The 22,881-nt window shown below is 49.2% G+C and overlaps 1 protein-coding gene across 4 annotated transcripts in view; it reads left to right on the forward strand.

Annotated features, from left to right (window-relative positions):
* The window catches only part of RPS6KA2 (ribosomal protein S6 kinase A2), a 452,256-nt gene that overhangs the window by 426,632 nt on the left and 2,743 nt on the right, over window positions 1-22,881 (forward strand). For all 4 annotated transcript variants that reach the window (XM_025381624.1, XM_025381625.1, XM_025381626.1 and 1 more), the window contains 5 exons: window positions 8,236-8,325; window positions 10,115-10,273; window positions 13,048-13,209; window positions 16,405-16,481; window positions 18,020-18,137. In XM_025381624.1, coding sequence (XP_025237409.1) covers window positions 8,236-8,325; window positions 10,115-10,273; window positions 13,048-13,209; window positions 16,405-16,481; window positions 18,020-18,137 — 606 coding nt within the window. The remainder of the gene's footprint in view (window positions 1-8,235; window positions 8,326-10,114; window positions 10,274-13,047; window positions 13,210-16,404; window positions 16,482-18,019; window positions 18,138-22,881) is intronic.

The following is a 22,881-nucleotide window of genomic DNA, read 5'->3' on the forward strand; positions in this document are numbered from 1 at the left end:
CTCTCCCACCACAAACCTCTGCCCGGTCTTTCAACATGGGCTAGTTTCCTATTGTTGACGCAACACATTACCCATCTAGTGGCTTAAAACAACCTAAGCTTATTGTCTTCCAGCTCTGGAGGTCAGAATTCCACAATCGGTCTCACTGGGCTAGAGTCCAGTGTCCGCAAGGCTGGTTCCTTCTGTGGGCTCTGGGGACTGAGAGTGGATACACAGCAGATGGTGGCCAGGCCGGGTGCCCAACAGAAGTCTGACCCGCAGCTGCAGCCAGCCCCTTTATCTACAATACACAGCTCAGGAGGCCAGTGACTGTGTCAGACTTGCAGGAAGCCAGATTGCTATCTCTAGTGACAGCCCAGGAAGCTGAACTATAACTTCTGTGACAGTCAGCCCTACATGGCCAGGACTTGATGAATGACTGACAGCTTCCTACGTTCTGTTCCTGCTTCCAACTCAGGACCAACCAGAGAACACAAATACGCACCCGAAGCCCACAGGATGCCCCAATTTTAGTTCCCCACCTCCGTCTTTTGCAGCCAGCAGCCCCCTTCACCCGTATCATCTTCCCTACGGCACGTTCCGCCTGCTTGGGTTATTTGCTGCCTGTGTGCATGGCCCTGTGAGAACATCCCCTCCAGGGCAACTAAGGCTTTGCTTTTGCTGTAGTTCCAGCACCTCAAGAAAGTCGGGCACATGGCAGGAGCTCACTCCATTTTAGCAGACAATGAAGAGGCTCCTCATCTTCATTTAGCATATATATTTGGTAATGAAAGGCTAAGTGTTGATTAAAAGAAAAATATATAGCCAGGCACGGTGGCTCACGCCTGTAATCCCAGCACATTGAAAGGCCAAGGTGGTTGGATCACACGAGATCAGGAGTTCAAGACCCATGACTTGAGCTTTCCAGCTATTCTGAAGCCCCGCCTTACTGCCCAGCCCCATCTGCTCTGAACGCTGCCTCATTCCTTCACGGTTTGGGTACTCTGAGAGGCATAGAGCCTCTGGCTGACACGGAACACTGGGGCTCCCTGCCTTGTGATGAGTGGGTCTGCTGGACAGGGGTCGAGAGTGTGCACTCGGGGTCTGACTGCTTGGACGGGAACCTGCTTTCCCATTGACCAGCTGGCCAACCTGGTGAAGCCCCGTCTCTACTAAAAATGTAAAAATTAGCCGGGCATGGTGGCGCATGCCTATAATCCAGCTACTTGGGAGGCTAAGGCAGGAGAATCATCTGAACTGGGAGGCAGAGGTTGCAGTGAGCCAAGATTGTGCCACTGCACTCCAGCCTGGGTGACAGAGCGAGACTCCATCTCAAAAAATCAATTAAGTAATTAAAGATAAAGAAAAGAAAAATATGAGTCAGAAGCTTTACTTCATATTTGAATTTTTTAAATGGAGGTTTATAATATAATTGTTCAACAGAGCACTTCGTGCCTTTGGAATGCATTTCATTCTGTAGCAATCCCCTTGTTCAGGAAGCTGGTTACTTTTTTCATTCATTGAGACTTTTTAATTGGACGCTTTTACTGCCACAGATCCAGGGCAAGGTGAGAACATAGACCTGCTCCAGGGAGCTCACAGCTTAGCCATTTAGGAATCGGGTCAATGACAGAACCAGAAACTACACCAAAAAGTGGAGTGCAACTCTGGAATCTGAAATGAAATGAGCTTTACAGTTGGTTCGGCTCCTTCTCTTGGCCTATTGTTTCTTCAAACACATGGTACCGATACACATGCCTGTTCACTGGCGGTTCCACTTGTAAATTTCCCTTCGATTGTCTGAAAGCCCATGCGGGAGAAGGAGAGAAGACCGTGCAAGCTCAGTGGGGCCGGGTTTTCCCAGAAAGAAGCACATGCGTAAAGACGCAGCTACTGCCCATTTTCGGTAGCAAATTTTTGTTGTTGTGTTATTAAAAGTACCTTAGTTTGCTTTAGCAACAGAATCTGATAAGAATTAAAGTGAGATCCTTAGAACTGTACAAAAATATGTGTCACCCAGCTCTTAACTACAGTGATGCAGCTCTGTGTCACCCAGTTCTTAACTGTAGTGATGCGGTGTGACCACGCAGGCCTGGAGCATGGGCCAGCCTTCCTGAGGAGGCTCCAGTCTGTACTCACGTGAGACCGTTGAAAAGAGCGTGGTGTTTCTGTGCCCATCTTCACACTGTGTGTGTAATTTGTCAACCAAAAAAGAAACGGAATGAAGACAGACGCCTGGCATGAGTAGAGCTGAGTTTTAGAAGGAGAACTGATGAGCTTGGACATTTCCATTTTTTCCCACCAGGATAAAACAGGAGTTGTTTCTCTCTGTCATTAGTTTAAATTAATTTTACAGGAGAAGGTGTCTGTTAAATTTTACAAATGATTACACGCTCTCCTACCTTTTTTCAAATATGATACTGATCCTTTCGGCAAGTCAAAGGAAATGGCCTGCCTAGCGCGAGCGTTCTGCAAGCCTGTGAACTCACACCACCACCCGCGTAGTTACTGCCTCGAAGTCATCGGGTCAGGTTGCTCAGTGTCCCGGGAGATGGTGTCTCCACTGATGGAAAGAGACGAGAAAGACAGGGAAGGTAGAGAAATGCAAAGACCAGAGGAAGAGGGAAAGGTATTATTAAGAGCAGCGAAGTCTCCTGTTGTCACCTTTGGCCAGCAGGAATGGCGGTGTTTGGCACCTGGCCGCATGTGTCGCTGCTAAGGAAGTTCGTGGTGGTGTGCCATCGTGTTGAACCCAGAATTGCTTCGTGGGTATTGAGACACCTTGACTTAGCATCTCTAAGGAAGGTGGAAATATTCAGCCTGCTCCGTGACAACACCATGGAAAGCTTGTTTACTGGCTGTGGTGGGTGGCCAGCCCTGAGGAATGTCCTTTTCTGTAGGTTGTAGGAGGCCTTTCTAACCAGCTGTTGCCACATGAGGAAAAGAAAGCTGAGGGAGCTTGTCCCCCACCCCACCACGCCACTCCTACTCTGTGGCACGTCAGTATTATTTGAGCATTAGCCTGCAGGGGAGGCCTTGTTCATCACCACGCTTGCTGAGAAGGCCTCCCTGTTTCATTGCATAATAAAGATAATAAAACAATACTATTCTCAGAATGAGGAACACCATCCACCAGAGGTTGCTCTAATAAGAGCAAGCCCAACACGGTCAACCCCAAGAAACCGACCCCACAGAGAAGAAGTGCGCTGGTAGGCACTTGGGCCCCCTCCCTGGTGCTCCTAAACAGTGCGCCCAAACCCCGGCTGCCCCGCAGCGATGGACTATAGCCACACCTCACTGCCCACTCCTGGGTTAGCACTCTCCAGCCTTACCTTTCTCAAATAGCTCAACCTCCCTGCAAAAATAAAAACAAAAGCAAAAAAAAAAATTGGAAAAGAGTGACAGGGAAAAGCACCAGCACTTCCTGACAGCATCCGGGACGGAAACGCTGGGTCGGAACTGCCTTGCCACTTCATGTCAGAGGCTTGTCTGCGCAGGCTTGATTTGGAAGAATTCTCCCAGGTCAGGGGAAGGCAGGAGCCCAGGAGGGCAGTGTGAGAACCTGTTCCCGCCATGACTGCCTTCCAGGACGTTGCTGTAATCCCAGCTACTTGGGAGGCTGAGGCAGGAGACCCCAGTCTGTGGGACTTCCCTTCGAGGACGGGGAGCGCCATTTCCCATGCAAACCCACCCTCCTCGCTGCCCTGTGCTGCAGAGGCTGGGAGGCCAGGAGGCAAGGAAGCCAGGAGGCGGACTGTTAGGGACTGCTTCCATGCCTCTGGCTTCTGGGCAGTTCTGCTAGTGCGAGACAGACACCACAGGACAAGGGTGAGAAGAGAAGTGTTGGGCTGAGGCCTTTCTGCCCACAGCCCCTGTCAGGGTGCACCTCCCCACCCCTGCAGCCCCTTCCGGTCCTGTGACTCACCCTCTCCACCCCTGCAGCCCCTTCCGGTCCTGTGACTGTCCCTGTGCAGCTCTTTGGCACTGGGAGCCAGGACCACCCCCAAGGCATTACATTGTGCCTTGCTGGCCGGGCCACTGACCCTCCAGCCACTCTACTATTTTGCAAACGATCCTTTAATTAAGCCCTCTGGGTTGACCCAGTTGGTATGACATCTGATTTTTTTTTTTTTTTTTTTTCCTCTGGGGCTTTGACCGAAACACGCTCCACTGCTGACATTAGTTTTGAACATCACACTGCTTCGTGGCACTGACTCGCAGTGAGAATTCAGAGACAGGACCGAAAGCGGCATTTCAGGGCTGTAAATGTGGCAGGTCACAGCTGCTTGGTCCCTTGCCTGGGGGCATCAGGGTAATTCTATTTTATCTCTGTAATAGGAATAACTGGCTTGTACCAAGTGTTTTCTATGTACCAGGGAGAGTATGAAGGGATCAATTCATATTAATTTGTTGAATCTTAACAGTGAAGCAGAGGAGTGCCTGGTGTTTTCTAGTTTTTACAGATGAAGAAAGCTAGGTGTGGAGAGGCCCAGGGAGCTCCTGCAACTCCGCACGGAGTGGACAGGGAGGCCAGGTGTCAGCTGGGGTCAGACTGGCTCAGCGGCTGGTCCGCCAACCGTGTGGCACATGGCCTCCCCAGGAGCAATGCCTTCCTCCACCCTTCCAGCCCTCCACGGGAGCTAAGCCTGCAGACACCCACGTTCAGGTACCAGCAAGTGACATGGCCATGGGCCGAGCCACCCACACGCACGGCAGCGTTTTCGTCTCAGACAGCAAACCTGACTTCCCCTCGGGAGCAAACCAGGTGTCTGCTGAAAGACCGCTGGCTCTGCCCTGCAGAGAGAAACAGGAGCACTCATGGGCCCCTTGGAGTCTCCTCCAGATGAGCTCCTGCCCCCACAGGACCTGGGCCTGGGAGCTGCTTTTGTTTTCCTCGATTTCCCAAATGCCACCTCAGAGAACAACTGGTGTGTGGTGTTTGGTTGTTGACAGAGGTGCTCTGGGGGTTCCGCCAAGCAATTAAATGATTTTGAAAGGCGTAACTAATATGTTTAAAATGTAATAAAAGCCAACATGCATGCTCAAATGTATATCAGATTCCAGTAAATGACCAGGACAGTGGCTCCAATGGGTTGAAATCCAGTGCGCCTCACATGGGCACATACATGCTAGCCGTTATTACAATTTAAAATAATTTTTAAAATAAGCAAGAGTTTAAGGTAATCTGTCTTTGAAAACTGTTTACAAATACTTATCACTGTAAGTCAGAATTTTTCTGAAGACTCACAACAAAAGAACACATAGAAATAAAATAGATAACTAGGGTTGATAGGGCAGCCATCTGTAGTCCCAGATTTTTTTTTTTTTTTTTTTTTTTTTGAGACGGAGTCTCGCTCTGTCGCCCAGGCTGGAGTGCAGTGGCCAGATCTCAGCTCGTGGCAAGCTCCGCCTCCCGGGTTCACGCCATTCTCCTGCCTCAGCCTCCCGAGTAGCTGGGACTACAGGCGCCCGCCACCTCGCCCGGCTAGTTTTTTTGTATTTTTTTAGTAGAGACGGGGTTTCACCGTGTTCGCCAGGATGGTCTCGATCTCCTGACCTCATGATCCGCCCGCCTCAGCCTCCCAAAGTGCTGGGATTACAGGCTTGAGCCACTGCGCCCGGTCCCAGATTCTTTAAAATAGTCACATTGTCCTCCAATTTCAGCTTACAAAATACATTTTGGAATTTTTTATTTAATTATTTGAATAGACAATATATTCTTGTGCTTCAAAATTTTAAAAAATTCATGCAGATACAGCAAGGTCTCCCCCCACCCATGGCCCCCCAGGCACCCTGTTCCCCTCCTCACAGGAAGGCAAGGCAATTAAATGTTTCCTCCTTCCTTCCAGGGTTATTTTATGCACCCACAAGGAAATGGATGTGTCTATTTGCATTCTTCTCTCCGTTTTTAAAACAAGGGGTGGTGTAGGATGCACCTGCTCCGCGTCGGCCTTCTTCACTCCATGTGTCTTGAAGATGGTCCCTGGCGGTGGAGGAAAAGCTTCCACTTTCTTGTTTGCTCTGCGTCCTGTTCCATTGTGAGGGCGATAAAACAGATTCATGCTTTATTGTGAAATCATATTTGCGGGAAAAAAATCTTCTACTGAATTTTTTAAAATAAATGTATACATGTGTTTTAACCATCTCCAATTGCAAAGACAGGATCCCGGCCCAGAGAGACGGGATGCCCACAGGCAGCCAGGAGCAGAGGAGTTCGGGTACCAGACAGCCGGCTTCCCTTATAGGGAGTGCAGGACCAGCCTCCCAGGACCTGGTTAGGCTGCGGCACATGAGGGAATGTCCCCCACCCCTCCTTGAATGATTGTTTTAAAAGTCTCTACTTGAGAATGATGCATTTATGTTGGTGATAGAAACAGTCCTAGTGTACTAGCTAAAACTTCAGTAGAATTAAATGCAGCAGAAGGAGAGAAATTTTGTGTCTGGAAAGGGACTGTAACTCTTCTGCCTGTTTAACAACGCAAGCTGTTAGGACTCACACATCAAGGGCCACTGATGCAGTCAGAGCTGAGTGGTGGTCATGGCAGAGCATCCTTTAAAACTATAATGGGGTGAGAACTGGCACTATGGTGATTTTTTATAATGGTGACAGGGAGTGGAGGAAGGGTGACTAGGGGACAGATTACGAGCAGTGAGTCAAATGCTACCCAAGCGTTTAGTTCTCTAAAGAAATAGCCAGGTGTAGTGGCTCATGCCTGTAATCTCAGCACTTAGGGAGGCTGAGGCAGGAGGATCACTTGAAGCCAGGAGTTTGAGACCAGCCTGGGCAACACAGCAAGGCCCCATCTCTACGAAGAATTTAAAAATTAGCTGAGTGTGGTGGCACTCACCTCTGTAGTCCTAGTTACTCTGGAGGCTGAGGCAGGAGGATCGCTTGAGTCCGGGGGTTTGATGTTGCACTGAGCTATGCTTGCACCACTGTACTCCAACCTAGGCAACAGAGTGAGACCCTGTCTCTAAAAAAAAAAAAAAAAAAAAAAAAAAACTAAAGACATAGAGTTTTATGCAAAGCTCTCTGCCTACAGACTTTGACATGGTAGAAGTTAAAAGCAAATCGCCCTCATGTTCTAGTAGTAAAATGACTGCACATTCTCCAAATAGAGACTATTTTAAAATTAGGTTGAACTAATGTGAGAATAGTACAAATCATGGTTAGGAAGGTGTTTCTAATCGCTTTTCTTCTGAGTGTTGTTTGCAACATACATGTTGCTAATTTCCTGTGAGTGGGGTGCCTTCCTCCCACTGGTCCTGTCCCCACAGCAGGGCAGCAAGAGCGGGACTTAGGCACCTCCAGAGGGATTAGCCACCAGGGGCCAACAGTGACTTCCTGTTTCCAAGGTAGGCTTAATCATGACACCCTGTCCTCGGAAACCATATGTCTCCATGGGGTTGAAACAACTTTATCTGTTATCCTAAGACATCGGCTACAGATGCTGGGCAAGGGAAGGGAGCTTGCATATGTCTAAACAACAGGGCGGATCTGACCTGTGCACCATCCCCAGCATCTCTTGGTGAGAGCCGTGTACCTCAGCTCATTTTGTGGCTGGTTTGTAATTCCCAGAACAAGGCAGGAGGTGCACAGTGGCTGGAGGCTTGCTGAGGATGGTACCCACTGCGGAGGGTGGGACACATTCTGTTACTCGGTTGCAGTTGCATGAGCTCCCTACACATGCTTCTCCACCCAACCTTATAACCTCTTAACATTCATGTTTGAAGTCTTGTACTCCTTTTTTTTTTGAGACAGAGTCTCGCTCTGTCACCCAGGCTGGAGTGCAGTGGCATTGTCTCAGCTCCCTGCAACCTCTGCCTCCAGGTTCAAGCGATTCTCGTGCCTCAGCCTCCTGAGTAGCTGGGATTACAGGCATACACCAGTATGTCCGGCTAATATTTGTATTTTTAGTAGAGGCCAGGTTTTGTCATGTTAACCAAGCTGGCTGGTCTTAAACTTTGGACCTCAAGCCATCCATCCACCTCGGCCTCCCAAAGTGCTGAGATTACAGGCATGAGCCACCTTGCCCAGCCTGTACTCCTCTTTTTAAATGTAAATCTTAAGCTAGTTGTGAAAGAAAGGACTCGCCATGAATTTCCAGGCAATCTCAGGCTATCTCTTGGTCGGGTGTGAGATTGAAGTGGTTGGGCCACCTGGGACCAGACTTTACCCAAACTCAAGGGTCCACCAGCAGATACCACCAGGAAGCCTAAAGTAGACCTCTCACTGCCACATGCTGTTTGTTCCAGATCATCGATAAGAGCAAGAGAGACCCCTCGGAAGAGATCGAGATCCTGCTGCGGTACGGCCAGCACCCGAACATCATCACCCTCAAAGATGTGAGTGGTCCTCGTGCAGCAGCATCTCCACTTCCTTCTGTTTCTTCAACTGACACAAAAAAAGCTCCCATTCACTCTGAGCAAGCTTTCTCACATCTCATGCCTGTCTGAGCTGGTTTCCACCACCCACATATCTCAGTCACTTGCAGCTGACTTGCTGGACGGTGTACTCAAGTCTTTTTGATAGCCACCACCCCAGTCATGGAGGGAGCAAGTAAAACAGAGGAAGAGAGAGCTTGTGTGAATGACAGTCCACAGGTGGAGTCTCTCATAGAGGCCCATGGGCTGCAGGGTTTGGGATCCAGGAGCAGAGAGAGGAGACAATTTTCCTCCTCACGCTCCAACTCCAAACTGATTCCAGCATTGTGAACCTAGAGCCACAGGGTATTGGGCCTACCTCAGTTTCCCTCATGCATAGTGATTGGTGCATGCAAAGGGTCTTAACAAGCAAGCTTGGCATAAGAATAGCCAGAGCAGGCCGGGTGCGGTGGCTCACACCTGTAATCCCAGCAATTTGGGAGGCATAGGCAGGCTGATCATTTGAGGTCAGGAGTTCAAGACCAGCCTGGTCAACATGGTGAAACTCCATCTCTACTAAAAATACAAAATTAGCTGGGTGTGGTGGTGGGCACCTGTAATCCCAGCTACTCGGGAGGCTGAGGCAGGAGAATTGCTTGAACCTGGGAGGTGAAGGTTGCGCTGAACCGAGATCACACCATTGCACTCCAGCCTGGGCAACTAAGAGAGACTCCATTTCAAAAAATCAAAAAATCAAAAGAATAATCAGAGCATATTTTTTAATTGAATTCATGAGACAAAAGCCAGTATGAAGGAAACCATCGTTTTCTATTGCTTCTCTGAAGCAACAGCATGGCTGTGATACGTGACTTCGCCCTGGACTCTGCCTAGCCTCTCTGCGCTCCCAGCGCCTGGCCACTCAGTGCTGTCTGTGCGGTAGCAGCACAGACATCATGGGAAGCTGGTTAGAAATACAGAGGGCCAGGCCCCACCCCAGGCTGCAGGACCGGAACATGCATTTTAGCAAGATCCCCCAAGATTGGATGCACATTACAGTTTGAAAAACACTGCCCCTGAGGCCCTGCCTTTGCAAGGTGCTTTGCCAATATTTGCATTTCTTAACGTCTAAATACCTCCTGGCAGGCCGGGCACCGTGGCTTACACCTGTAATCCCAGCCCTTTGGGAGGCTGAGGCAGGTGGATCACTTGAGGTCAGGAGTTTGAGTCCAGCTTGGCCAACATGGCAAAACCCTGTCTCTACTAGAAATACAAAAATTAGCCAGGCATGGTGATGTGCACCTATAATCCCAGCTACCTGGGAGTCTGAGTCAGGAGGAATCGCTTGAACCCAGGAGCTGCAGGTTGCAGTGAGCTGAGATGGCACCATTGCACTTCAGCCTGGGTGACAGAGCGAGACTTTGTCTCAAAATAATAATAATAAAAAATATCTCCTGGCAGAGTCATGAAGCCATTCATCTCAGCTAAGGACACGCCCATCTCGTGTGTCCCTACTCAGTCCCTGCTTAGCAGTGGATTATTAAAACCATATTCTTCCTAAAAAGAGCACATCTGGTATGACAGGAATGGCCATTCGCTTCTTCCCTGCAGAAGCCTTGTTTGCACTCCCATAGGACCCTGCGGTCCCAGCCTCTCCCCTGTGACTTCCTCTGCTGCCCCCTCTGGAGTAGTTGCTCTTTCACAGTAACCAGCCGCGGTGACATGCGGTGACGTGCGCGTCCCTGAGGCCCATGTGTGCCCCTTCACTCCACAGGTCTATGACGATGGCAAGTTCGTGTACCTGGTGATGGAGCTGATGCGTGGCGGGGAGCTCCTGGACCGCATCCTCCAGCAGAGATACTTCTCAGAGCGTGAGGCCAGTGACGTCCTGTGCACCATCACCAAGACCATGGACTACCTCCATTCCCAGGGGGTAGGAGCCGTGCCTGGGGCAGCCGTCAGGGAGGAGGGAGCTTCAGGGAGGGAACCAAAACCACAAGGGTTTATGGGTTCAAGAGCTGAGAACGCAGATTGTCCTGGAATTCCTTCCGTGCCACCATTGTCCCTCTTGTGTCTGGAGGCTCAGCGACGTGCAAGGGAAGAAAATTTCTCTTTTCCCGGCTGGGTGTGGTGGCTCACGCGTGTAATCCCAGCACTTTGAGAGGCCAGGATGGGCGGATCATGAGGTCAGGAGTTCAAGACCAGCCTGGCCAACACAACAACAGAAAAAATTAGCTGGGCAAGATGGCACACACCTGTAATCCTAACTAGTCAGGAGGCTGAGGCAGGAGAATCATTTGAACCCGGGAGGCGGAGGTTGCAGTGAGCTGAGATAGCACCATTGCACCCCAGCCTGGGTAACAGGACGAGACTCCATCTCAAAAAAAAGAAAAATTCTTTTTTCCCTCTGCCCATCTTAGTTCTTTGGTGGAGGCCGTATAAACAACACTGGCCAAAGACAGGTTAACAAGAGAAAAACAGAAGTTTATTAACATGTGCATCTCACATACACACGGGAGCACTCAGCCATGAATAACTCCAAGGAATTGTTAGAACTTGAGCTTATGTAGCATTTTAACAAAAGAACAATAAATTTGCCGGGTGCAGTGGCTCACACCTGTAATCCCAGCACTTTGGGAGGCTGAGGCAGGTAGATCACCTGAGGTCAGGAGTTCGAGACCAGCCTGGCCAACATGGCAAAACCCTATCTCTACTAAAAATACAAAAATTGGCCAGACGTGATGGCGCACACCTGTAATCCCAGCTACTCAGGAGGTGGAGGCATGAGAATCGCCTGAACCTGGGAGGCGGAGGTTGCAGTGAGCCAAGATCATGCCACTGCACTTCAGCCTGGGTGACAGAGCAAAACTCTGTCTCAAATTTTAAAACTTTTTTAATTTTAAAAAGAAGAATAATTTTTAAAGAAAACAAAGAGAAAGGACTGCATTTCTAGGGCAGCAAACTGTGGGAAGCTAGGTCTATGGGAAACTAATAGAAGATGAGGGCTAGTTAGGAACATTTGTTATGGAGCCACATGGTGGCTTCTCCAGGCTGTAAGGGTCTAGAGTGTCCCTTCCGTCCTTCCAGGCAGAGAGGGCAGGAGGGACACCTTTACCCATTTATATCCTGCTTTTAGGTAAAGAAGGGGAAGGCAGAGGGCTTTGCTTATATCTGCATCTTTTCCGTTGTTTTCAGCTCAAAATAATCCTTATGGCAAAGCAGCATATTTTGGGGTGGCTGACTCTGCTACCCTTTGAGAGTCTAAAATCATTTGTACCAATTTTAGCCAAAAAACTTTGGCCTTAATCAAAAGAAATTGACAATTTTCGTTACTTGCAATGGGTAACGTTGAATTCATTAACCAGTGCGCAGATGGCGGTGATGCCTGAGGTTCACGTGGGCCTCACCGTGATCCAGGCTGCACTTCAAGCTCTTCATTCACTGACTCCCTAACCCTAGATCACACCCACTGTGCAGGCGAGGGGCACAGGAGTTTGAGTATCTTGCCCAAGGTCACACATGAGTAGGTGGCCAGTGTGGTTGGACCCCGACCCTCTGGTTCCAGGCAGTACTCTCCGTCCCAGCCCTGGCCTCATAGGGAGGCAGCTGTACCGTGTCACACGTTTCCCTTGTGTGCCGTCTCTTCCCAGTGTTTCTCCTGAAGCAGGAAATACGGTCTTAGCCAGCTGTGTGCGTAGTCCTGAGCCTTCAGAATGCAGTCATCTCCACACGGGAATATTCTTCCAGGACCACACACTGGGTCTTTTCTGTGTGGTCACCCGGTGGTCTTGAGCATTAAGCTCTTCCAGGTTTTCCCAGTACAGTCAAACTCAGGGGAAGCCCTTCGGATGATGTTTTCTGCAGATCTGCTCATATTTAATGAGCGGAGGCAATGGAAGTGAAACCACAATCTTTCATTTCCTTGCTGTCAGGACCTCTGCAAACCAGGCCTGACTGCTGGAGTGTGTCCCTTTAATTCCCTTCTACATCCTCCCACTGGATTTTATTAGGACAATTGAGGCGTTCAGGATCCAAGCTGTATAAAGACACGCCACATGTCCTCACAATGGCCCTCTGTCCCCTCAGAACACATTGCTTTCTGCCCTAAATAGCCGCTTTGCTTTGAGGTGCGCTGGCCCCACCATCATTGCAGCCAGCGCAGTCCTCCATGGGAGGCCTCAGAGCATGATTGCAGAGTGACTGCATGATCACATGGCCCCGGTCCATCTCCCCCACGAGGTGGTGCGCCCAGGACAGTAGGTGCCTGATCTGTGCCGCTCACTGGCGCTGCTCCAACACCTGACAGTGCATGGGGGTGGGCACACAGGGAATAATTACTGAATGAATATCATCTTTAAAATGCTTTTCATTCCCATCACCAGAGCTCACCACATTTCCTTTTATGTGGCAGCTCCAGTAAGCTGCAGCCGCATCTTGGAGAGGTGCTCACTTATTTACTCAAATATTCATTCACTGTAAAAGCAGGTGACACAAGGGGCTCAGATGTGAGTGACCATCACAGAAGAGGAGAAGGTGGGGGGCCCTCTGGAGAAGACAGCAGCTGTTGACACTGCTGGCCTGCTGCCTCCTTGCAGGACCTGCTGGGAAGACAATTCCCAAAGGCACCCTCCCCTCCTAATGCACCTGCTCTCCCTCTCCTGCTCAGTTCTCAGCCCCCAGGTAGGCACCGTGCCTTCTGTCTTGCAGGTTGTTCATCGAGACCTGAAGCCGAGTAACATCCTGTACAGGGATGAGTCGGGGAGCCCGGAATCCATCCGAGTCTGTGACTTCGGCTTTGCCAAGCAGCTGCGTGCGGGGAACGGGCTGCTCATGACGCCCTGCTACACGGCCAACTTCGTGGCCCCGGAGGTGAGCATTCCCAGCCTGCAGACCCAGGCCCCTCCGTCCGCAGAGACGCTCTGCGCCTCCCACTGCAGAGCCACTGGACAGCGGGGACAGCAGAGGCGGCTTGAGCCGCGTCAGCAGTGCTGTTGGGAAACAGAAATGAGAACCTTCAGTCTCCTGGGCCAGAGGCCAATCTTGCTTAAACACAGTTGTTCTTATTCTCATTTTCCCACTTGAAAAAACTTTTCAACAGTAACATTTTTATGTAAAATTGTCTTCTGTAGACAATTTGGATGAAATCTCCATATGTATTCCAAGTTAGAGAGATGATACTGTAGTCTCCTTATACAACCAGGACAGAGCTGCGATTCACCTGGGATGGGAGATGGATCCATCACAGCACAGGGAGCAACTAAGTTTACGGATTTCCTCTGCACCCCAGTTCTCACTGCAGATTGGTTCCCCGGCAGCAGCAAGTCAGCAGCTGTCAGACTGAGAACCGCAGGGCTCCAGGGTGATTTACCACGGAATGCTCACGTTGGTCAGGGTCTGTGTCTGCTCCCAGCCCCACTCAGCAGCTGTCAAGGCACCCGGTGAACTTCTCTCTCTTTTCACGTTTCCCAGGAACAAGTTCCATTAGGTTCTGAAGTCAAGGATGTATTTATAAAGCTAAGCCCAATTTCTTGCCTTTGAGAAAAGCCACAGAATCTGAGCCGGTGGTAAAAAGAGGAAGGGAAGGGCGGTGGCTGATGCTGCCGGTGGGATGGGGGAGGAGGGAACTGGGAAGGAAGGCAGACTTCAGAGTCTGTGTGGATCCCGCGGGTTCTTGATGGAACCGGACCAGAGCTGCTCCGGTGGGAGGGGAGTCAAGCGAGAAGCCAGGCCTGAGGCGCCTGGCATCTCGTGGGGGTCTTGGAGCTATTTGAGAGGTCACCCAGGGCCATTGGTGCATGGTAAAGATGCTTCTGCATGCTGAGACATGAATGGACGTGCAGCCAGGGGCTGGGCTGAGAGGCTGTTTTAGGTTATGCAGGGGTTATCCAGACACGTGAGCAACCTGTGGCCCCTTTAAAAATAACCAGGTTTGGCTGGGTGTGGTGGCTCATGCCTATAATCCCAACACTTTGGGAGGCTGAGGCAGGTGGATCACCTGAGGTCAGGAGTTGGAGACCAGCCTAGCCAACATGGTGAAACCCCGTCTCTACTAAAAATACAAAAATTAGCCAGGTGTGGTGGTGTGTGCCCATAGTCCCAGCTACTCGGGAGGCTGAGGCCGGAGAATCGCTTGAACCCAGGAGGCGGAGGTTGCAGTGAGTCAAGATCACGCCACTGCACTCCAGCCTGGTTGAAAGAGCAGGACTCCGTCTCAAAAAATAAAAATTAAAAAAAAAAAAAGTAACCAGGTTATAAGTCTCTGTTCTTGCCTTACTTAATCAACATTAATATTGATAATATTACAGGGGAGGAAAATCACATTTTCCTCATCCCTCATAAGTTCTTAGCTGGACCAGACCCCTGTGACAAAAGACAGATTAACAAGAGAAAAAGAAGTTTACTAACACATCTTCTGATGTTTGCATGGGAGATGCCCAGGGAATGAGTCGTTCTGACAGAGGTGGCTTTGAGTCCAGCCTACATGACATCTTCAACAAAGAACAGAGAACTTTTAGAGACCTGGCAAGACAAAGGAAGAGGGCTTTGGGTCTCCAGGGACTGCAGCTTGGGGAGGTACAGGGCTGGCCGATGGAGGCTGGTTCCATATGGGACCACATGGGTCCAAAGCTGTCCCTAGGGAAAGCCTTTGTCCTCTCTGGTGGGGGGTTGGTACCTTTTGTCTTAATCCATGTCCTGATTTTAGACAAATGGAAGACACAGAGCACTCCTGCATCTGCTGCTTCTTAGGTATCTTCAGCTCAGCGCCCCTCACGCCTATGCAGCATATTTTGGGGTAGCATATTCTGGTCTCCCACAATATTGATTTTATTGATTACAGAATGCCCTAGGTTGTGATACTCCTTTGCCATTTACAAAGCACTTTTACCAACTTTTTTTTTTTACTTTTACTCTCATCCACCATACGAAGTAGGCAGGGTATAATCTATTAACCATGTTTCGCAGATTCAGAAAGCACAAGCTCCGTGTGTGTAAGTGACTGCTGAAGGCCGGCCAGCTGATGGATTAGGAAGTGAGGCTTGCACCATGAGCACCACATTCATTCAGCACGTGCTGGCTGGTCCCCTCCATGGTGCAGGCTCGCACACGGTGGCGGCAATACAGAGAGGAAAGGACAGGCTCCTCGCTCTCATCTCTATGGAAATTGAGCCGAGCTCTCCCGACTCAATATTTAATGCTAAATCCAATCATCTGCAGTAATCCATGAGCACTGATGCGGCTTCCTTTGTTGTAACTCAACTGTAACTATCTCAGAGGATTGCCCTCTACTGAAGTATGTAATCCTAGCATGCATACAAGTTTTGCTGCTTTAACAGTTCTTCAGAAAAATTAAACATTATCATGTAGCCCGGAATGGAACTTCTGGGTATACACCCAAAAGACTTGAAGGCAGGAACTCAGACAGACATGTGTCCGCCCATGTTCACAGCAGCACTGTTCACAACAGCTGAAAGGTAGAAAGCACGCGGGTGGTACTAAGTGATATTAGCCAGTCACAGAAAGACAAACATCGCATGATTCTACTCATATGAGGTCCCTAGAGGAGTCAGAGTCATACAGATGGAAAGTAGAAGGGTAGGTGTTAGGAGCTGGGGGACAGGGAATTGTTGTTTAATGGGGACAGTTTCAGTTTGGGAAGGTGAAAATGCTCTATGGATGGATGGTGGTGGTGTTGGCACCATGATGTGAATAAGCTTAATGCTACTAAACTGCACCTAGAAAGGGCTTTGATGGTCAATTTTATGTTATACGTATTTCGCCATAACAGAAAAATCCTTCTGCCTTAAAAATTAAGGCCCTCCTTTTTAGCCTGTCTGTCATGTGTCTGGCAAGAGCACTGGTTCACCATGTGGCTGTCCTGGGAGGAGTCCCACTGCAGTACCTTAGGGTTGGCTTTGCATTAAGAAACAGTGGTCACACCGAAGACACAGCACTGTCCTCCTCCTAGTCCCCAGCTTACTGGCATAGGATGCCGCTGGAGAAATGTGCTGTCAACCTGAATGTCCTTCGTGAAGGGCATGCCGGTGTCCTGTCGTTCCCTCCTAGGTCCTGAAGCGTCAAGGCTACGATGCGGCGTGTGACATCTGGAGTTTGGGAATCCTGTTGTACACCATGCTGGCAGGGTAAGCAGTCGCCTCAAACAGGTGTCAGGAGGAGACACGGGGCAGCAGCCTCAGTGACTGGTCTGTTAGGGGACCAGGGCCAGCCCCGTCCTAGTGTGCACATGTGGGCAAACCCAATGCGTATGCAAACACTCCCAGACCTTGAGTGAACACTCGCAGACTTCCTTAGCCCCTCAGGACAACTGGACAAGAGCAAGAAATGTAGCCACACATTTTCTTTAAACTCAGCTCATGAACAAAACATCCAACATGTTGCCAGCATAGTCCCCATTCTCTCTGCTGACCCTGCCACTGTCTTAAATGGTAGCAACAGATGTGCCTTCCAGACATCCTCTTAAACCAGAAGCATCCATAGCAGCTTCAGGGTCAAACAGTGTCTGTACCTGGCTTTCGTGGTTGTGAGTCATGCATGGGCCAGTTCATTGTGGTGAGACACGTGGTGTTACAAAAAGTGGCCTGGGCCTGCCATCCAGACAGCTAACTTCCATCTGAGCCCCACTCGCCACTAGCCATGACTCTGGGCTAAACACTCGAACCTGTACCGGCCTCCCTTCCCTCTCCCCTGAGTGAGAAGAGGACATACCGTGGCTGCTTCTAGGCAGGAAGGTCTAGGATCCTACAAGATCCGCTGGTTCCTATTACGTTTATTAAATACTTGGAGGCAAAAAGAAAAGAAAAGAACCCTAGACCATCCAATCCTGCTTGCTCTAGCAAAATGGCCTGAATGCCCCCATGAGAATGAATGAGCTCGGCCTGCTTTTCACGTATTTCATCAACAGGTAGTGTCCACAGCAGAAGAAGAGTAAATCAGGTGCCTGAAGCCGCACCCCGAGGACTGCAGTAGCAAAGGAAGAAACCTCAGTTTCTTACCAATGCCACAGTCAGGTTATTTTGTGATGCTTCTAATACTCACTTTGCCTATATGGAAAACTAGATCACAAACTTTCCCACTAGAGGAAGCGCTGGCAGCACACGTATCCTTCCTTTTCTAGGAGTGTGTGGGTGTGTGTGAAGGTGGGACACCAGGAATACCTCCCACACGTTGGAATACGGTCAGGGCTGCACCGAGCATGTATGTGTATTCATGCATACGCTCTGCATTTGCAATGGAGACTCAAAAAGTTAACTTGTCAAAGAACACAGAGTTGGTAACACATCCACCGTGGGTCTTTCAGACTCCACGTCTCAGGCTCTCTTGCATGATGCTACACCGTCACCATGGAAACCATGGCACCAGGCAGCTCACTAGGCCACCCCGTACCAGTTTACCTGGGTCCAGAGGGGATACAGCACAGGTCTCACAGGGCTCTCCCACTTTCCCATCAACCTCTAGCCACCCAATGGCTAAGGAAGGAAAACGGGCATAGTGTTAAGAGGTAAGTTCCGAGTTCCGCTTTCCCGTGAATCCTGGCTGCAGAGCAGAGGAGAGGGAAGCAAAGCGCCGTTCTTTTTAACAGCCGAGGGGTGATAGCAACTTGAAAACTTTATTTTAGGTTGTAAAATGGAAGCTCATTACTACAAATTGTCTAATTATACAGATTTACCCCTTTTGCAAATGGGCCAGACGATACCCCTGAGGAGATTTTGGCGCGGATCGGCAGTGGGAAGTATGCCCTTTCTGGGGGAAACTGGGACTCCATATCTGACGCAGCCAAAGTGAGTACATGTCCCAGCGTCGCTTTTAAATATTCAGATTCTGAAACAGCCATATTATTTCTGAGGAAGCCAGTGGATAGGTTTTATATAAGTAGTGTAGGTATTTTATTCTCAGCATCTTTTTTTTTTTTTTTTTCTTGAAATGGAGTCTCACTCTGTCTCACCTAGGCTGGAGTGCAGTGGCACAATCTCGGCTCACTGCAGCTTCCGCCTCCTGGGTTCAAGTAATTCTCCTGTCTCAACCTCCCAAGTAGCTGAGACGACAGCTGTGTGCAACCACACCCGGCTAACTTTTTTGTATTTTTAGTAGAGACTGGGTTTCACCATGTTGGCCAGGCTGGTCTCGAACTCCTGACCTCAAGTGATCCACCCACCTCGGCCTCCCAAAGTGCTGGGATTACAGGTGTGAGCCACCACGCCTGGCCTTATCCTCGGCATCTTTTAAGCCTTTCATCTAAAAACATTATTTCCAAAAACATTTTTAGCATGTTCACATTTTCTAGTGTCTTGGTATGTTATACAGGGTTCTCCAAAGAAAAAGAACGCATGTGTGTGTGTGTGTGTGTGGTGTGTGGAGAGAGAGAGAGATTTATTTGTAAGAAATTGGCTCACGTGACTGTGGGGACGGGGAAGTCTGTGACTGCAGGGCAGCCGGCAGGCTGGAGCCCCAGGGAGGAACGGATGGGGCAGTTGCCCAGCACAGGCCGTCTGCCACAGAACTCCCTCCTCCTCAGGGGAGCACAGTCTTTTTCCTAAGGAGGCCTTCCACTGACTGGATGAGGCTGACCCACATTGTGGAGGGTAACTGCTTTACTCAAAGTCGACTGACTTAAGTGTTAACCACATCTGAAAAAAACCTTCACAGCAACATCTAGACTGGGTAACATAACCCAGCCACGTTGACACATAAATTTAACCACCACGCTTTTAGCAATATTGCAGAATGATTGCCCTGCATGTTCATAAACCAACCAAGTAGAGCTGTGGTTCAGAGATGTACTTCTATTCTTGTAAAATACTTGGAGTTTGGCCTTGTCTGCAGTCCACACAGTTTATAACCTGCCTTATTTCCTTTGACCATCAGGTGGTTTTTTACTTGGCATCATCAAATTCCTATCTAATCCAATAGTAAATCATAATCCAGCCACTGGTAAGCAGCACCAACAGCTGTTTCCAGTGTTCATGTAAAAGGGCTGGAAGAGAAGGAGTCAGGGGCTCTGATTCCAATTCTGCTGTTGTCATCTCAGTGCAACTTCATGCAGTCAAGGTGGAGGTGACGATTGTGGAGATGATGGTGGAGGTAATGGCGGGAATGATGATGGAGGTGATGGTGTAGGGATGGCAGAAGTGGTGGCAGTGGTGGCGACAGTGATGATGGAGATGGTGGTGAAGGCATGGTGGAGGGGATAATTGTGGAAATGATGGTGGAGATAGTGGCAGGAGTGATCATGGAGGTGATGGTGGAGGTGATGATGGTGGAGATGATGGTGGAGGTAATGGTGGGAGCAATGATGGATGGCAAAACTGGTGGCAGAGGTGGCAACAGTGATGGTGGAGGTGATCATTGTGGAGGTGACAGTGGGAAATGATGGAGGTGATGAAGGGATGACAAAAGTGGTGGCAGAGGTGGTGGTGATCATGGAGGTGATGGTGGGAGTGGTGGGAGATGATAGTGAGAGGTGATGGTAGTGATTGTGGAGGTAATGGTGGAGGTGATGGGGATGATGGTGAGGGTAATGAGGGTAATGGCACAGATGATAGTGGAGGTGATGGTGGAGATAATGGAAGGTAATGGTAGAGATGATGGTGGAGGTGATGGGGAAGCATGGCAAGTGATGGTGGAGGGTGATGGTAGAGGTGATGAAGGAGGGATCGCAAGGGTGATAGTGGAGGTGACGGATAAAAATGGTGAGGGTGATGTTGGAGGTGGTGGTGAAGATGATGGCGACGGTGATGGTGGAGGTGATGGAGGAAGGATGGCTAGGGTGATGGAAGTAGTGGTGAAGATAATGGTGACAGTGATGGTGAAGGTGATGGTGAGGGTGATGGTGGGGGTGATGGAGGTAGGATGGCGAGGGTGATGATGGAGGTGGTGAAGATGATGGTGAGGGTGATTGTGCAGATGATGGTGAGGGTAATGGTAAGGGTGATGGAGGAAGGATGGTGAGGATGATGGTAGAGGAGGTGATGAAGATGATGGTGAGGATGATGGTGAGGCTGATGGGGTGATGGAGGAAGGATGGCGAGGGTGGTGGTGGAGGTGATGGAGGAAGGATGGTGAAGGTGACTGTGCAGATGATGGTGAGGATGATGGTGGGGTGGTAGTGAGGGTGGTGGTGGGGGTGATGGAGGAAGGATGGTGAGGATAATGGTGGGGGTGATGGTGAAGATGATGGTGAGGATGGTGGTGGGGGTGATGGAGGAAGGATGGTGAGGATCATGGTGGAGGTGGTGGTGAAGATGATGGTGAGGGTGGTGGTGGGGGTGATGGAGGAAGGATGGTGAGGATCATGGTGGAGGTGATGGTGAAGATGGTGAGGATGGTGATGTGGTGATCATGGTGGAGGTGGTGGTGAAGATGAGGGTGAGGGTGATGGTGGGGGTGTGGGAGGAAGGATGGTGAGGATGATGGAGGTGATGGTGAAGATGAGGGTGAGGGTGGTGGTGGGGGTGATGGAGGAAGGATGGTGATGTGGTGATGATGGTGGAGGTGCTGGTGAAGATGATGGTGAGGGTAGTGGTGGGGGTGAGGGAGGAAGGATGGTGATGATGGTGAAGATGAGGGTGAGGGTGGGGGTGAGGGAGGAAGGATGGTGAGGGTGATTGTGGAAATGATGGCAGAGGTGATGGCAGCTGGCATTTAGTGAGCATATCCCAGATGTCAGACCCTGACAGTCCAAGTGCTCCTTTCCACACCCTCACTTTTTCTTAAATGAGTGTAGGACTTGTCTTAGTTCTGGTTCCCAAAATAGAGCCTCAGACTAGGTCGTGGGTGCTGGTGGTTTGTCTGGAAGACCATCTTGGAAGCTGGTGTGGGAGCAGGGAGAAGGTGTTGGGAAAGGAGCAGAGTCAAGGACAAAGGCACATTGTCAAGATCACTGCTGCAGGCAGAAGTCTCTGCCGCCTCACAGGACCTCGCCAGCCCTTCCTGTCCCTCACCACCAGTCCCTGCCATCAGCACATCCCACCCCTGTTTTTCCCCCGTGCCTCTTCCTTTCTCTTACTTAGCACACAACAGAACCTCCAGCCCTCCAAACACCAGCAAAGCTACAGATTAGTATGTCTTTCTCCACATCCTACAGGTATAGAGTAAAAATACTGCTTCTCTCAGTGTCTTGACTATAAGATAATGAAAGAGTTAATAAAGCACTCTTTGCTTTTGTTTTTTACACCTGAAAATGACAACACTCATACTTCTAGCAGATATTTGTTTCAAGAAATTACCAAGGTTAATGTTATCAAATATCAAAAGGCGTTAGATTTTTCTGTATAAAAAGGATATTGTTATTGTGCATAGTATTTCTTAGTTGTTTCATGACCAAAAATTCTAATGAGTAATTCCACTTCACATTTTATATGCATTCTTTTTTTTTCTTTTTCTTTTTTTTTCCGAGATGGACTCTTGCAATGTAGCCCACGCTGGAGTGCAATGGTGCAATCTCAGCTCACTCCAACCTCTGCCTCTTGGACTCAAGTGATTCTCCTGCCTCAGCCTCCCAAGTAGCTGGGATTACAGGCACACGCCACCACACCCAGCTAATTTTTGTATTTTTAGTAGAGATAGGTTTCACCATGTTGGCCAGGCTGCTCTCAAACTCCTGACCTCAAGTGATCCACCCACCTCAGCCTCCGAAAGTGCTGGGATTACAGGCGTGAGCCACCGCGCCCAGCCACATTCTAATTCGTTTTATTACCTCTTCGTATGGGGTGGGAACACTAAGGAGGGAGAGTAGGCTAGTGGATAGAGGATGGATTCTCATCTTGGATCTTCCTCGGGTAGTGATGTCTTCATCTGCAAATTAGGAAAAGTAATATTTGCCCCATTTACCTCAAGGATGATTATGGTGATTACAGCAGAAGCATCAGGTGTGTCTGCAAATGTAATTCACACTGTCACCAAGTACTCCGCAAATGTAATTCACTGTAGTAGAATGTGCACTGTATTGTGTGTGTATGTGTACACACGTGGAGTCTCGTTTTAGAGGTTTTTACTGCTATGACTTTACAATGAAATAGAAAAAGACCTTTATTGCACATGAACCCATTGGACATATCTGATGGCTCCAGATTGTAGATGTTACAGTTTGTGATTATTTGTAGTAAATATCTGTGGGTAGTCCTGATAAAAAATGTAAGTATGTGCGTCATGATGAGTTGATTTCTACCTGTGGAATATTTATTATTTCAGCTTCTCCCTTTGGAAAGATATCATTGTTACAAGAAACAGTGTTTCATCGATTTACATGCATCGTCTAACATTTCCACATTTAACTTCCTTTTAGACGTGAAAAATTTAATAAAAGATAAACCTTCAGTGAACTTCTAAGTTTGCTGATACTTAAAGCTAAAAACCATTGACATACTTCTAAACCTGAAAGGGAACACTTGACCCCAAAATGCAAAGACCCACACTCGCATAGCATAGTGGTTGGGTGTTGCTGTAGACGGAGAGAAGAAGTTCTGCTGGGGAGGCTCTCTGACCCAGCACAGACGATCCAAACATCCCCCACACTCTCGTGCCCTT

The sequence above is a fragment of the Theropithecus gelada genome, chromosome 4 (genome assembly GCF_003255815.1).
Source record: "Theropithecus gelada isolate Dixy chromosome 4, Tgel_1.0, whole genome shotgun sequence".
Lineage (NCBI taxonomy): Eukaryota > Metazoa > Chordata > Mammalia > Primates > Cercopithecidae > Theropithecus > Theropithecus gelada.